Below are 17,512 nucleotides of genomic sequence, written 5' to 3' on the forward strand. Positions count from 1 at the left end.
AAGTATGACCTGGATAAATACAGAAATGAAAGGGCAATACAAGTGAAAGTAACAAGGGAAGCAAAAGAGTGAATATGGGAATAGATCAGGAGACTCTGGGGAAATGTTAATTCTAGAGTAGAGGTTATGTGCTAGAGAGGAAGGATGCCTTGTGTCAAGGCCATGGGAACCCATGGAAGTGGCATGACCAATATGGTGTTTAAAGAAGATGTTGGCCATAAAAAAGCTAAATCAGAGAGAGGGACTAGAGGCAGGAAGTTGAGCTGTGGGACATCTATGAAGTAATAAGGGCCTACACCAGGCTGGTGCTCAGAGGAATGGAAAGGAAGAGACATAGTTTATAAATATTTTAAATAAGAATCAAAAGAACTTAGGAAGTAATCTCAAATATTTTATTTAAAGCCGGGAATCTGAAAGAATGTTGGTTGCATTAGCAAAAATTGAAAACTCTAGAAAAACTTAGTTTTGATGGAATAATTAGTAGTTTAGTTTTTGCCATAGGGGCTTTTAGGTAGAATGGGGACCACCCAAATGGAAGCATTATTTGGACAATTAGAAATATAAAGAGGGTAAATGAGGTCAGTGGTTAAGATTTCTAAAGGAGAAACTATGGAAGCTGGGAGATAATACTAAAGATTCTACAGCTAAGCAAAACAAATTATTAGACCTAACTCTCTAATACAAGTAAACTGCATTTTGGAAAAAAAAATTTTAATGTATATATTTTAAACTCTTTCAGAGGACCAGCATCCCAAGCAGAAATCTGCCATTGCTGAACATTTTGCATAGGCTACCAACTTCTATCATGTCTTAGACATCCATGGCAAGGTGACAGGGCCAGCCCCACACCTATCATTAGCATCTACTACTTTTATAATCACACAAATCATGTCATTTAAAATATTTTGTAAAACTGACAAAATCAGTGTGTTCAGTTATTTATTTTATACTTTGTGTCATTTTTTTAAAATTAAAGTTTATTGGGGTGACAATTGTTAGTAAAGTTACATAGGTTTCAGGAATACAATTCTGTAATACATGATCTATATATCACATTATGTGTTCACTACCCAGAGTCAGTTCTCCTTCCATCACCATATATTTGATGCCTTTTACCCTCATCTACCACCCCTTTCCCCCTCAACTTTGTGTCATTTAACCTAGAGGTGCCCATGTGATACTCCAAGGATATAAAATTATTGTAATAGACAATAGGGTAAAAGCAGGGATTTTCATACTTCACAACAGGTAAGAAAATCTGAACTAACATATATACATAGATCCCTGGGTGTATGCATTTGTCATGACTGATCACTTAACATTTGTGCATTTCACTGAGTAAAAGTTACCTCCAACAAAAGCAAACAGATATTAAATTCTGCTTGATATGCATAGCTGAAGTATTTAGAGTTGGAGTGTACTGATATCTTCAATTTATTTCACATGCATAAATAAGACATTAATAGATAATTAGATGAATAGATGAATAAATATGTCATAAAGCAAATATAGCAAAATGTTAACAAGTATAGAATCTAGGTGGTAGGTATATGTGTGTTCACTGTACACTCTTTCAACTTTTCAGCATGGTCTAAACTTTTCATAATAAAATGTTGGGAAAGAGAAAATATGCATCATGACGCACAAAAATTGGCATTATCCAAGTAACATAGTTCACTTCTTGTGACTTTCCTGGTCCAAACTTTCAATAAGTATCTCATTAAATTAAATGATTGGTATCTGGAGAGTCAATCATTGGTGAAATAATTATTTAAACTACTTACATTGTGACTGTGACAAAATCCAATTCCATTAATAATCTGAAACAAATACTTTTGAACTAGTTGGTAGTCTAGTCCATTTGGAAAGAGTTCCAAGTCATCAAGAACTGTATGGTCAACAAACTCAAAGACGAGGTACCATCGTTTTTTTTTCTTACACACTTCCAACAGATTCACCAGATTTTCATGCCTTAATTGCTGTTATAAAAAAATGCAAAACAGTTTTTATAAGATCAAATGATTAGCAATTAGTCACAATCAAAAATAGATTTTAGCATGAGAAAAATATAAATAAAATGCATAAACAGTATAAATTGTAAAAGTATATTCTAGTTTTTAAATTATACTTAAAAGACCACACTGCTCTCTTCTCTTCTCCTCTCAGAGAACACAATAAAACCTATGAGAAAACGAAATGTAGTCCCATCTTCGATGAAACTAAGTAGAATCTATGACCCCCTACCCACAACAAATGAGGTGAAACTGCCAAATGTAGTCAAGGTCAAACAGGAGTGTAGGTACCAAAAGATCAGCTGTGGCCACAAAGTGGGCAGAGTAAAAGTTTTCCAAAGTTGGTGACAAACCCTGCAAAGGAAAAACAAAAACAAAAACAAACAAACAAACAAAAAACCACAAATCTTCTTTGGTACAATGGGAACAAGATTCCAGAAAGCAAAACTAACTTATGCTTATTGCAATCAGGATAGTTGTGACCTGGGTGGAGGAGGAAGGCAGCAGTAACAGGAAAAGACAGGAGGGTAGACTTCTGGGGTTCTTTGTGTTGTGTTCTATTTCTTGACTTAGATGGTGGTTACATGGGGTTATTCAGTTTTTAAAACTCTATAGAGATGTATTCTTATGATATGTACACTTTTCTATATGTATATTATATATCAGTAAAAAATTGAAAGAAACAAAAATTCAGACATAAAAAAACAAACTTACAAAACAGCAGCAATTGTACTGACATCTGACTTCTTAAGAGCCACAATGGAAGCCAGAGGATGAAACAATGTTATTTTCATTTTGTTGAAAAAAGGTAATTGCCAAACCTAAAATTCCATACACAGCAAAAATATCTTTAAGGAATATAAGCAAAATAAAAACATTTTCATGCAAACTAAAGTTGAAATGTTTTATCTACAGTAGATACTCACAAAAGGAAATCCTAAACAATGTACTTTGAGAAGGGAAGAGATCACAGGTAAATAATCTGAGGTACAGAAAAGAAGGAAGAACAAAGAAAGGTAAATACAAACCTAACTGAACACTGATCAATAATTATGTCTTGTGGTGTTTAAAAATATGGTGCCAAAAAATGTATATACATTTTAAGAAAGGAAAACTGTATTAAAATTGTAATACTCAATATATACCGATAACAAAAGATGAATACAAGTCACATTTGACTTCTGCAATTACAAGAGGTGCTCAAAGTGGTTATCATCAGTGTCCGGACACTTCTAATTATGGCAAACTACTGCTTGAGCAATGTTGATCAAAGTGTCCACTTGTATACATTTTTTTGTCACCCCCCGTATAAAGGTTAATATATGACAATGTTAGCGAATAAGACAAAAGGGAATAACCAGAGATAAATATTGTAAGGTTTGTGTTGTCTGGAAGAACGATAAAATGTTGAATACTCTTAGACTTTAACAAATGTCCAGGGTAACCACAAAAATATAGAAACACAGTGCATAATTTTCAAATTATTAGAGGAAAATAAAGGAATGATAAATGTAATTAATCCAAAGAAAAAAAGAAAGAGGAATACAGAACCAGTAAGACATGTAAACATATTAAGATGAAAGATTTGTACCCAAATATATTAGAAACTATATTACATGTAAATGGACTAAATGTTCCAATTAAAAGGCAAAGATTTTCAAACATGATAAAAAGCAAAATGTAACTAACTATATGTACACAAGAGACACATATAAACAAGGATTGAGGAAAAACTGAAAGTAAAAAGATGGAAAAAGATAAAGTATGCAAACACTAACCAAAATTAAACTAGTAGTCTCATTAGTTTCAGGCAAAACAGATTTTAAGAAAACACATTACTATAATAAAGTTTTTCCATGATGATAAAAGATTTAACATGAACATACAATAATTCTAAATAAAATATACTAATATTTTCTTTCTGTTTATAAAGTTAAACCTTAACTCAATTACAGTGAAAACAGACAAAGCAATAGTCACAGAGGAAGATTTTAACGTATTTCTTCTCAGTGCTGGATAGAACAAGCATACGAAAAATAAAAAAATCAGTGAGAATTGAGAAGATTTAATCACTACAATTAACAAATCTGATTTAATGGAATACTTTTCAAGTACATCAGGAATTTTTGTTTGTTTGTTTAATATATTCTGAGCCAAAAAGTAAGTATCAAGAAATTCCAAAGGAATAAAATCTTACCTATTATATACTCAGATCACAGGGCAATTGTGTCCAAAGTAAATAACGAGGGAAGGAAAACCTAGAAAATTTCCACATGTTTGGAAATTTAAGGGAAATTATAAAATATTTTGAATTGCTAATCAAAATTTCTGGGACACATACCAAACTATTCTTAGAAGGAAATATATAGCTTTAAATGCATAGATGAAGGGGAAAGGGCTGGAAATTAAGGGAATACGCATCTATTCTCAACAGTTTGGAAAAAAGGACTGCAAAATAATCCCACCCAAAATAAGTAGAAGGAATGAAATACTAAAGAACAAAAAAGCAGATCAACAAAGCCAAATGTTGTTTTTTTCTAAAGATAAATAAAATTGATAAACTTGTGGTGAGACAGATGAAAGAGAGGAGAGAGAGAGAGAGAAAGAGAGAGAGAGAGAGAGAGAGAGAGAGAGAGAGAGAGAACATAGCAGACTTGATATTGCTATCCGTAGAAAGGTATGCTTACAAAATGAGCCCTTGGCTGATACCTGGGAACTTGGATTTCAGAAGGGTTCCCTTCATTTCCAGAATTGAATAAATGGCTCACTGTGTAAACAATATGGTTTATGCTGAATACCTGCATTCCTTCTGGGGGTCTGGAATTTTGGTATGAGCCAGGCAGAGGGTGCCTATGTATCCAACCCCCAATAAAAACAGAGGCACTGCGTCTCTAATGAATTTCCTTGGTAGACAATATTTCCATGTGTTGTCACAACTCATTGCTGGAGGAAATAAGTATATCCTGTGTGATTCTTGGCAACTTGTGACAGGTTTCTTTTAAAATTCACCCCTTAGCTGATTTTGCTTTATATCCTTTCACTGTAATAAATCATAGCCAAGAGTACAACTATCACTGAGTGCTGTGAGTCCTCCTAGTGAATCACGGAACGTGGGGGTGAGCTTTGGGACCCTCAATACAGATGATAGATAGATAGCTAGCTCTAGGTAGGTAGGTAGGTAGGTAGGTAGGTAGGTAGGTAGGTAGGCAGATAGATATATAGAGAAGCAATAAACACTTAAAATCATGTTTATATTCATGAGATAAATGAATATGCATATGTAGTCATTTTATTTGTTTATTGTCAAAAAAGAAGAAATTTATACTTTAAACCTTGTTATGGAAATAAAACAAATATATAAACAGTATTTTTTTCCCCAAAATGTAATCTTGATCAAGAAACAACTGATTTTTTAAGCAAAATATACGTATTTACTCACCTTTAGTAACTTGATTTCTCTCATAGCAATTTTTTTAACCATTTTATCATCATCACTTTCTAAGAACTTCTTGATAGCTACAATTCTTCCACTATCTTTGTTCCTACATTTCATCACCATTCCATAGCTCCCTTCTCCAACCAATCCCAGGTTCTCGTATTTTTCCATTTTAATTCAAAACCAATAGGAATTTTTCTTGCTGTAGAAACCAAAACAGAGTTAATAATGTTGAGTATATTAATTTCCTCCACCCTCCCAGCAAATTAATTCTTCCCCACTTGTTTTCCATACTACAGCAGTCACTGCATCAATGGCTGTCCTATGCTGATTCACAATTTCTTTTTGTTTCCAATTCTAAGCTGTTTTTACAGAATAATTATATACATTTCATAACAGACAACACAAATGTAATCGAAGCTATTAACTTTAAATTATTAAATGCCATGTTAATGAAATTCAATATATTTTTAATTTGAATAAAGCAATACTTGAACTATCATACAAAACAATTACAGCTCACTTTAGAAAAAAGGTGAAAATAGCAAGTGAATTTGGTTTTAGTGAGGATCAAATTTTTTTTTTTTCCAATCAGGTTTAAAAGATCAAAGTTGAAAATCTTTGTGTACTTTCTACTCAATTGGGAAAAATATTTGTTCACAAAATGATCACTTACCAAGTTAACACTAAAAACCTCTGATAAACAATTTTTCTTTACTTTTCTTACTATAGTAATTAAATTCCTATATTGAACTTACATAATAACAGCAATGACATCACAGTATAAGTGCAGATTTTTAAAAATTAAACATTAGTAGTACCAAATACAGTATATCAAAAATCCTTTTAATGATTACTCACTATAAGAATGATCATTTGAATTTTGTGTTTAGAATACTTTTACATCCCATTATATGACATTTTCTGGATAAAGGCAATCTTAATAAAATTTTTCTCACTTTACTAATGATTGACGAAGGTCCAGCAATCATTCCACTACATATTTTGGAACAGAAAAATACTTTTCAGTCCAGATAGATTTTAATTCATAAGTTTTGATTGCCATGAAATATAAAAGCTAATAAACTACAGTTTCAAAATTAAATTTATTTTTAAAATCTGATTTAGAAGTTAAATTCTAGAAGTAAAAAATAAAACATATTGCTCTTAATCCCAAACAGTTCTAAAAGTTTTAGGAAAAGAAAATATCTTTAGGTAACTATATATTCAAATGATGATTCATACTTAAATTTTTTAACTTGACAATATAAGAACACTCATTGATAAAACTTGGAAAGAAAATAATATTCTCGTCTATTACATTGTGTACTTATGGCAATATAAAACTACTTTACCCAGATTGTGAATTGTGATGTTTTACTTGCTTCCCTATTAGTACCCTGATGACAAAGACAAAACAACTATCCTCTTTGGTCTAGCAAACTATGATAATCCAATGTATAAATTTTCAGCAGTTTACGTATAATAATTTAGCGTTTTATTATAGATATACATGGAAAACCAGAAGATTGGTCTGATGCAGGGATGGGAGGGTGTGAATTTTATATATCCAGCTCCAATTATTTCATTATTTTACTACCAGCTTTGATAGTAAGTTCTACTATAATGTTTATACAGCAGTGTCCCCAAAACTAATTTTCCATACATTTGACATTTTAACTTCGATTTAATGTCTATTAACTATTTTTAAATAAAATGTATGTGCCTGGAAAAAGTTCTCAGTGTAATTCTATGAGATGTGATCAAAAGATACAGTGAATGTTTAAATAAAAAAATTATTACAGTAAAAGACACATTGCTATTAATCCCCCTTAAAATATACTCCCCCTCACTTTAAACACACTTACCCCATAGTTCTTGCCACTTTCTGAAGCAGTTCTGGAAGTCCTCTTTCATGTCTTTACTTCATCCTCCATCATGACAATGCTCACGCATCGCTTCTGGTACAGCAATTTCTGTCAAATAAAACATTATGGTGTGTCCTCACCCACCTTATTAACCAGATCTGGCACGGTGCAATTTCTGGCTTTTCCCAAGTCAAAATGATCATGAAAGGAAAACGTTTTGAATCAATTCAGGACATAAAGGTAGCCATGACAGCACACCTAAAGACACTCATGAAAGAGGACTTCCAGAACTGCTTCATTAAAGTGGCAAGAATGATCGGATAAGTGTGTTCAAAGTGAGGGGGGAGTATTTTGAGGGGAGTTAATTGCAATGTCTTTTACTGTAATAAATTTTTTTAATTTAAACATTCACCGTATTTTTTTTTTTAAATCACACCTCGTATCTCTCCTTTCCTTAATTATTTTTCCTTCCATTAACACAGCATGTTTTATCAAAGACTAGACTTTAGGTTTATCATGTCAGAGACAAAAATAGCTGAACTCTATAATAACCTGAATCATTTAAAAATATTTTACTCTTGGTATCCTCAATATTTGAAAATGCAAAGTGAACAAAACTAATATTACCTTAAGCACGTCTAAGATGTTCTGAAGCATATCACAAGCTAACATTATGCAAGTTGACTACTCGCAATTTATTCTTGCAAGCAACTGCACATTTGGTCACAGCTCATTGAACACACCTGTTTTTTTCAAGTGGCCCGGCCTACAGATACCTTAAAAGTATCACGTCTTCAAATGCCTCGTTTCCTGAAACAGTTACTCATAAACTATAACTTTTCATGCTTTCTACCCTTGAAAGTAAGGGTAATACAAACAAAGCCTGGACATTTGGCAATGTAATATTTCTGGACATGTGCCATGTAAGCATGTTTCTAATACCAACAATTTAGATAATATAAATGCTAATTTTTTCCTGTTAAAGACATTGAAATCTAGTATAGACAAAAGAGCAAAATAATAGAAGCATTTAAAAGTATTATACTCACTATTTATTTAAAATCTTTTCACGTAGAAAGACCCAAAGGTTTTTTTTAACTTGGAAACAAATTTAAGGTGAAATTCTTCTCGCTCGGAGATCTAAAAGATGCTGACTAGCAAACTAGCAATTTCAATGTTGTTTGTTGTTACAATTCCTTCTGCGGACACAGTCACGGGTCCCAGGTGAAGCAGGCTGGGAGGCAGATTGGCCATGGCCCGCGGAAAGCTCGCTAAGGAGAACCGCGGGCCTCATGCTGTCGTTGTCAAGGCAACGACCTCACTCGGTCCCCAACCATAGGCACAAAATCTCCAGTGATACGGCCCAGGTCAGAATGCGTCCACGGCAGGCACCAATACTTGTTAGTCCAAGGCCTGTAGAGAAATTGGCTGGGGTGGGAGGTCACCGTCTCCCAGATCTTTTGGGTACCCAGTCCCTGGACTCTGTGAACCTGCTGCGCTCCAGCTAGCTCTGGGCGAAGGCGTTGGCCGCCGAGCTGCAAGGGGGCGGCCCCTCACCCTGCGCCAAGCATCCAGTATTCTGATTGGCTGGGCGCTGTCGTCAGGAGCTGTGATTGGCTTAGCGCCAGCCACCCTTCCCCTTCACCTGGGACCCGGCCCAGGTTCTGTTCACTGACGCCAGCATCAGGACACACCTACATTCTCAAGTAAGGAGACACCTTTCTGTCTTAGCCAGAGACCTCTCTTCGCAATTGAGGGCAAGAGGCAATTCTAGCGCTCACAGACAGGATAAAAGTGTCGGTGGTTTGGTAGGATTGGGAGAAAATGGAAGAGGGGACCATGCAAAAAGCACGATGAAACGTTCCTCACAGCTTCCCCGCTGGACCCGCGTGTGAGCCTTGGGCGCCCTCACCCTGGAAGGTTTGGTCTGGGCAGTGGGACCATTTTGGGCCAGGTAGGGGATGAAGGTGAGCCTAGGAGGTGACAATCAGTAGGTGAAACAAGGTGGAAGTAGGTGATGGCAGAACTAACTTTAGGAAGAACAGTGAGAAGGACACCCTGGGCACTGAAAGTGAGGGAAATACTTTGAATGGAGGTAACTGAGCGGGAACAGAAAACATGAAATAAAGGGAATGGGGCAAAAACAGAAGGGGAACTCGAAGAGATGTGCAATACTGGAGTATGGCAGCCAAATAGGGTGTGGTTGGGTGTGCGATCTTCAAGGCACAGACCAACTTGATCCATGACCAGGCAACACTGGTAGGTCAGAATAATGCACATGCAAAAGTCACACAAGAAACGAGTTTTCTTACTTTTCAAGGAATTTGGAGTTTAAGCCATACCCCTACAGTGAAGAGGGCTTCAGCACTCAGTTATTTTCCCGTTAAATCATGAAAACAACTTTTTCTAATCATATTTGGTCTTTATATTTACCTCAATCCAGTTAAGAAAGTCCTGGTTAGGATTTATACCCATAGTCAATATTAAGGATTAAATCCTTTCTTGTATACTAAGATATAAACATTCTGTTTTATAAATAATCTTTCGTGAGTTTGGTTAGCATGAATTAAGCTTCCAGTGCTTGATCACCTTGGTGAAACTGATTAAAATCTAGTTCCTAAACCTGTAATAATGAGGACCAGACCTGGAACCTGGGTATAGAAAGAATATAATTCTTTGGTCAATCCAAGATATTTTATTGTAGCAATTAGCTCTATTCATACCATGTTTTCCCAAAAATAAGACCTAGCCGGACAATCAGCTGTAATGCGTCTTTGGAGCAAAAATTAATATAAGACCTGATATTACATTATATTATATTATGTTATATTATATTATATTATATTATTATATTATCATTATTGAGACCCGGTCTTGTAGTAAAATAAGACCAGGTCTTATATTAATTTTTGTTCCAAAAGACACATTAGAGCTGATTGTCCGGCTAGGTCTTATTTTCAGGGAAACACAGTAGCTGTGACCAAGTTGGAGGGAGCCATGCCCAATTTTGTTACCTCTATAGGCTATAACAGAATCTGATGAACTGTTATATGAGGGGCAGATCCCTCTTATAAAGTGGCAAAGCCAGGTTTGTTGGGCCTGAAGCTTGACAAGAATGCAAAAAATTTTGCTTTTGCAAATTTACAAATATATTCAACAACAAAAACATTTTAAAGGCCCCTCTAAGCAAGAGGTCCTGAAGCTTAAATAACCTGTTTATATCCCACATGGAACCAAAAGGATAAAGACTAAAACTACTGGATTTAGTCAATTAAGTAACACTTGAGAAAACAATTTCAAAAATAATTGAGTTTGAAAGCCAACTGTAAAGGAGGCAAACTATTCAAGAATTACATGTCTTGGGTGAAGCCATTTACATGTTTGCTGAAGAGGAGGCAGCATTATGTAGACACAGGATTGGGTTGCTTTTCTTTTTAAACTAGGAAATCTTTGTAGGGAAAAAGAGACTTTAAAGAGTTAAGAAAAGGAATAATAATAAAAAAAACCAAGGACAGGTAGTGAAAAGAAGGTAATAAAGTATGAAAGGGGCTTTGCCTTCAGGCTTGGAGAAGAGTGAAAAACTGAGAAAACTGTTGGCCAGACACATTAGCTGACCTAGAATCTTCTCAACAAAATAACTTCATTTTAGGGGAAGAGAGAGAGAAATTCCTAAGGATTTGAGAGCATAAATTCCTCAAAATAGGTAGCTATGAAAGAAGTCAGTTTGATTTTAAGAAATTCAAAATAGTAAAATGTGCCCACTTGACCCTGGACACCATGAATTTACAGTGAAACCAACGGCCTCTTTGACCAGACTTGGCATTCCCAGGGACAATAGAGAAAATGGATGGTTACCTCTTAGAGAACTGGTAGTGCAAGGAGATTAAACAAAGGAGTTTAGAAATAAGGATGATGAAGAAAACATCATTGAAATGGCTTGCCATGGGATCCAGCTAAACAGGAAGACAAATTATGACAGAAGTTAGCTAATAAACTGAAAATACAGAGGCACTGAGGGAGTGGAGGTCATATAGGCATGAAGAATACATTTAATGGGAGTGAAATAGGAGGAAAAGTTACTGTCAAAGAAATCAATTTGTGAATTTAAGATCTTGGAAATGGCACAAGATGAACAGTTCTAAAGGGTGGAATGTTTGGCTGTTCCTTTGCGTAGCTGAGGTTTAATGAAAAATGTCATTGGAATTGAGTCCAAAGAAACTTGAGGTCACAGCATAAAGTTATGAGCTTTTCATGAAACATCGTAACATGAACTACCTAAGTGGGATAATAAAGGAAAAGATTGAGAGGGACATTTTAATCACTAGAGAGAGTGAACATATTCTAAAAATCTAAAGAAAATAGTATGGGGATACATGAGATAGGCAGAGAGAAGAGAGCTGGAGAGAAATGAAAGTTAAGAGAGACTAGGGATCACATAAGCCAGCAATTCCACTCCTAAGTATATACCGAAAAAAAAAGGGCAAACAAACCAAAAAAAACTTATGTTCACACAAAAACCTGTATATGAATGTTCACAGCAGCACTGATATTCGTAATAGCCAAAAAGTGAAACTCAAATGTCCACCAACTGATGCCTGGATAAACTGGTATATCCATATAATGGATTATTTATCCACAAAAGGAATGAAGTACTGATCTATTTTACAACATGAAAGAATCTTGAAAACATGCTAAGTGAAAGAAGCCAGACATAAAAAGGCACATATTATGATTCCACTTATATAGTGTCCAGCACAGGAAGTCCATAGAAACAGAAAGATTAGTGGTTACCAAGCACTTGAAGGGGAGATGGGAATGAATGACTACTAATGAGTATGTGGTTTCTTTTTAGGGTGATGACAATGTCCTGGAATTAGATACTGGTGATGATCACACAACCTTGTAAATATTCTAAAAACCACTGAATTGTACACTTTAAATGGGTGAATTTTATGTGGACTGTATCTCAAAAATATAGGCTACAGGATAAGAAATACATAGCCCCCTCCCAGAAATCTGTCTTTTTCAATACATTTATGTATCTTAGCTCAGAGTAGCATAATTCTCTTCCTCACATTAGCAATCATCTCTGTTAAGACTCTTGGCAACAATCATTCTCTACATATCTTGATAGCCCCAAACGTGCCTGAGTCAGTTTTATGCCAAAAACAACAAAAATACACCTCTCTCTTAGGTCCCATGAGATACTCACTGGTCATGGATTTTCGCATCACTACAATTGAGTCACCAAGTGAATGGAAAGGATGTAAAATTTTTAGACTACAAAAATATTATTTTCAGTATATTATATAGAGCATACAGCTACGAATACATCCCACCATTTTATTAAGAAAATGGACTGATTCATTTTGAAGTTCTGATTCTTGTATGAAAGGACACTTCTGTTCTCAACCTAGTAGTTGATTCAATGACATCATTACTACATGTTAAAGTGATTACAATTGGAATTTGGAAGCCTAAAGTACAATATACCACTTATTTTTCTAAGTTCAACATACACACAGTATTTTGATTTGTTAATCACCAAATACACCTATATCAGTGTGAACCTGGGAATCCATTCCTCAAATGTTAAAAATAGTATACAGTTTGCACTGGTAATGTGCCTTATAAAAGCTCTTAATGTTCCACATCTCCCTCTAGCCTCTAACAGATTCATGTTCATCTTCATAGCAAAACTCAAGTGTTCATTTCTAACCTCCAGTTCTCTCTTGGGTTTCATCCTTACCACTTCACAGAAATAGTTCTTCCCAAAAGTCACTATGACCTACATCCTGCCAAAGCTTCTGTGGCAGATTACCAGTTACTCACAGTAAGCCGGTTCCTTTTTTCTTGTATGTATGGCTTGTTTATTCTGTGTGATCGCCACTGTAGTTAGGGGTGGTCATGTGACTGAATCCAAGCCAATGGAATATGAGATGTGCACCATTCCCAGTCCTGGCTAATAAAAGCCTCCATTCAAGATCCTCCATGTTTCCTTTCCCTTCAGCAACCTATCCATGACGACGGTGTGATCTTGGACTGAACTTAGTAGTGCCTTCATTCACCTGTGTCCCTAAATAAGTTGGGGAGGGCCAGCCCACTAGCTTCTTCATTACCATTCTTATATGAAGCGGGGGGAAAGTATTGTGTTTGAGCCATTAGACATGTGGGGTCTATTTATTACAGCAGTGAGACCACCCTAGTTCACTACTGTATTTGACCTCTTTTGACACAACTGTTTCCTTCTAAGATAAAGACTTGAAACAAGCTTTCTATAACGCCAATTTTGCCATTTTGTCTCCCATTTTCTTTACATGCTTCTCCTGTACCAGAACCCTAAATTTTGAGAGTATCTGAGGGGTCAGTCCTCAGCCTCTTCTCTTCTGGACACTCTCTTCCTAGATCTCACCTAATCCAATAGCTACAAAGACCTATACTGACTACTCATAGCACCGAACTCTCAAAATTCCAAAATCATACCACCTGACATTATTCTTGGATACCCAATTGGTATGTGAAACTTAACATAATTAAAAGAGAACTGTTGATTTTCCTGCCACAATCCACTCGTTCTCTCAACAGAGTACTGCCTTCCACCCAACTCCAGTCACTGTTGCATTCTCTACCTTAACTAGTTCTATCCCCTTATTAGCTATGTGATCTAGGAAAAGTAGCTAATCCCACTGTAAAATGCAGTTAAGAAGTACTCCTCCTCAAAGGATGACTGTTAGGATTAAATGAATTGTGTTGTGCCCAGAACTACCAGGACTGAAATCACCTATTTACATGTTTGCAGCCTCCCTCCCTCAAAAAACAGCAGTTCCCTGAGAGTAGGCTGTACCTGCCATACTGCCAGCCATGCATCACCTAGAAAGGTTTCTGGCTCATATTAGTTGCTAATAAATATTCACGGGCACCTATGCAACTCTTTGTCACTTCACACGTAATTACTTAAGCACCTGCTTTAAAACATCACTCTAAGTCATTTCTGGTAAGTCAACATCCATTGAAATGTCTCTCACATCTGTTTCTATTGCGAAAGTCACTAATCTCATCACCAAATGCCAGGCAGACTTAGTTTTACCTCTCCAAGTTTTAGTTCACCTCTAAAAGGAAACAGAAATTTAAAAATTTAATAGGATTATCAGATTGAAATATGTATGTAAAATCGACAGGCCATCAAAAATTACTCTTTTCTCCACTCAGAGACTCAGTATTTGACAGTTATTTGATTTGTTCCAAGTCTCTGCCTTCTTACTTACTGCTGTGCTTCCTGAATGTACTTCCTGACTAAAGAATCCTCAATTTTAGGCCCCTCTAATGCTGGTAGCTGTGATTTTGTAATTTTCTAAAATAAAGCCAGGATAAAAAAGCACTGCATTCAAAGTTTAATGTTCTGGTGTTTAAAACCCCTTTTCTGAAATTAAATAACTCATCCTTCAAAGCAGATTGACACTTTTGGCTAATCCAGTATTTCAAATCATTTCATGCTAGTGTGACTGTAATATCCTTTCTGAGTCTGTCTCCTTGGTTGTAAAACAGGTTAACTACACTTAGCTTGCCTAATTAAATCAAATGTAAAGCTACCAGCAGTGATTCATAGAATATTCTCAATTATAGAAAACTCATTTTAAAGAGAAAAACAAGTGTAAAGATAACTTTTTTATTGGTTACACTATTTTAAAGTGTCTGCTTTTCATTGATTTGTATCTTTAAGCTAACTACCCTTTTAAGACACCTCCTAAATTCAGCTGCCAAAAAATAAGCTAAATCTATTTCCTTTCTTCAGATGTAATAGTCTTGAACTATTACCACAGCCTCCTACGGTTTTCCTCTTTCCATTCGTATCCTACCATCTACTGTGTTTCCCCGAAAATAAGACCTAGCCGGACCATCAGCTCTAATGTGTCTTTTGGAGCAAAAATTAATATAAGACCCAGTATTATGTATTATATTATAAGACCCGGTCTTATAATTTTTGCTCCAAAAGACGCATTAGAGCTGATGGTCCGGCTAGGTTTTATTTTCGGGGAAACACGGTATCGTCTACACAGCATTACTATGTCACTCCCATGCTTAATTCTTTTAATGGCTTCCTATTGCAATTGGAGAAACAAAATCATATTAACTCTTTACCTTGGCATATTACATGATCTAGTCCCTGTATCTCTCCTACCCCACCTCTTACCATTCTGCCACCCCTTGACCTAACTGCACCTATCCCATCCTCTTCTCATTGCCCTCCAAGCTTTTCTCATTACAAGCTTTACATTCGCTGGTCCCTGACTGGAGTGCAATGTTCCATGTCAACTCTAAAGATAATTGTATATTATAATCTAAAGTTGCCACCCAGTTGCTTTGTATTAATATTCTGCATAGCACTTACAATTCTTTCCATTATGAAGTAAGTTCAGGGAGACCAATGGACTTGTCTTCCTCGTGCCTATATCTTCAGCATCAAGAACAATGCCTGGCACTCAGAGGAGCTCAATAAACAGTTAAATGGTCTTATTAAAACAAGGTTTAATAGTATAATGGAAAGACACACACACACTCACACACATGCTATTTATAGGGACCATTTGATGGGTTGGATTGTGGGAGTTCAGGCTTTTGAACTGTTTTTTATAATGTGCACAGCATGGAGTTTTGTGGTAAAATATACATTTTACCATTTACAATTTACCATTTCATATACTGTCACAAGCCAAAACTGCACACCCTCCTAAAGAACCTGATCTTTTCAGACACGGTTCACATCAAAAGCCAAGAGGGTTTTCCTACTATTCCTGCCTCCCCACATGAAAGCCGGTTTTTCTCGTGTTCCAATACCATTTTACTTCTCCAATTATGCTAATGAGAAAGCACGAACTCTTCTTTGATACCACCTTTTCCCTCACCAAGACCTGGCCATTTTACCCAAGTCTTTCAAATTCTTTCGATTTTCACCACCACTTTAGTATCAAAGCTCCTGACGGAAATACGGCAGCATCCTTTTACCTAGTTTCTGAACCTAATTTCAATTCATTACTAAACTTTAATCTTACTCGGTAGCCAGCCATTTCAAAATATAATTACCACCCTGCCTTGCCCAAACTTTCAAATTCCCATTGCTCTGGGGATCAAGACCAACCTGCTTACGGACAACAAGGCCCCTTGCTACCTTCTTAAATATGCACCCACCACTCTCTCCAGTTTGTCCTTTTAGATTTGAAAGCAGGGAAACTTGTTTATCATTTACCAACAGTATCTAGAACACTGCATGGCGCTTAGCTCAACAGTTAATGAACTGAACAAACCAATGGAAGTTAATCACAGCAGCATGAACAAGTCTTCTTGCAGCCTGAAAAATGGATAGGAGGGAGACAAAAAGAAAAACACTGAGCGGAACAGATGAGACTTCCAACATTTCTAGGTTAAACAGTTCCGAAAAACAGAAATGTTCATGAGAGCCAGGTATGTAAAAGTCACTTAGAGAAAACACGGTTTTGGACTTCCAAATTTTTAATTATCTAAGACTTCAAAACAGGGTGTGGCAAAAGGGATTTTTATAAAAAGATGTGTTTTGAACACAGGACAGGTAGACAGCAGAAATGCAATTGAATCAAAAAACAGTTAACAGCTGACACTTGCTGAAGGCCTACGACATTGTTTTAGGTGCCTTATACATTAACTCACTGAATCCTCTCACCCGCATTTTTACAAATGAGGAAACAGAGGCATGTAAATGGAGTTGCCATTCAAGTCCTCCTCTTAACCATTGTAGGTACTATATGGAATCTACTAAATGGACAGTATATTGAAACTAGGTAATGCCTAGCCTAAATGAAACTACCCAGAGAAAGTTTGTGGGGAAAGAAGAGATTGAGCACAGAAGTGATGGGGGGTGAGGAGGGGGCAGGAAGGGGATGTTGTTATGGGATGATAAAACAGGAACAGTTAAGAGTATTACTATCACAAAACTGAAAGATTTCCAAGTAGGCTGCCAGCTTTGTCAAAACTATTGAGAGATCAAAGACAAAGAGATCAGTTAATTTGGCAGTTAGTAGAAGGGTAGTGATTGTTTTATGAATGTTTAATTATAAACCTGTATTTATATTTTGCCCAGTATTTGGTAATACCTAATATAGATTTTATTTCATATTAATTCTGAAACATGTTTAACATAAGGTGTATATATACTACATAAGTAG

At 35.8% G+C, this 17,512-nt stretch overlaps 1 protein-coding gene across 2 annotated transcripts in view; it reads right to left on the reverse strand.

The window, feature by feature from the left end:
- CDKL2 (cyclin dependent kinase like 2) overlaps nt 1-8,871 on the reverse strand; it is a 30,183-nt gene extending 21,312 nt beyond the window's left edge. Inside the window, exons 1-4 of one of the 2 annotated variants that reach the window (XM_074324448.2) lie at nt 8,366-8,848; nt 7,317-7,424; nt 5,452-5,650; nt 1,785-1,979 (exon numbers count right to left, since the gene is read on the reverse strand). In XM_074324448.2, coding sequence (XP_074180549.1) covers nt 1,785-1,979; nt 5,452-5,619 — 363 coding nt within the window. In that variant the 5' untranslated portion in view covers nt 5,620-5,650; nt 7,317-7,424; nt 8,366-8,848. Of the gene's footprint in view, nt 1-1,784; nt 1,980-5,451; nt 5,651-7,316; nt 7,425-8,365 lie in introns of both variants that reach the window. The other variant, XM_074324449.2, reaches the window with a different exon arrangement.
- Nucleotides 8,872-17,512: the final 8,641 nt, after the last annotated feature.

Source organism: Rhinolophus sinicus, chromosome 1 (assembly GCF_057876585.1).
Source record: "Rhinolophus sinicus isolate RSI-liver-muscle chromosome 1, RSI-T2T, whole genome shotgun sequence".
In the NCBI taxonomy this organism is placed as follows: domain Eukaryota; kingdom Metazoa; phylum Chordata; class Mammalia; order Chiroptera; family Rhinolophidae; genus Rhinolophus; species Rhinolophus sinicus.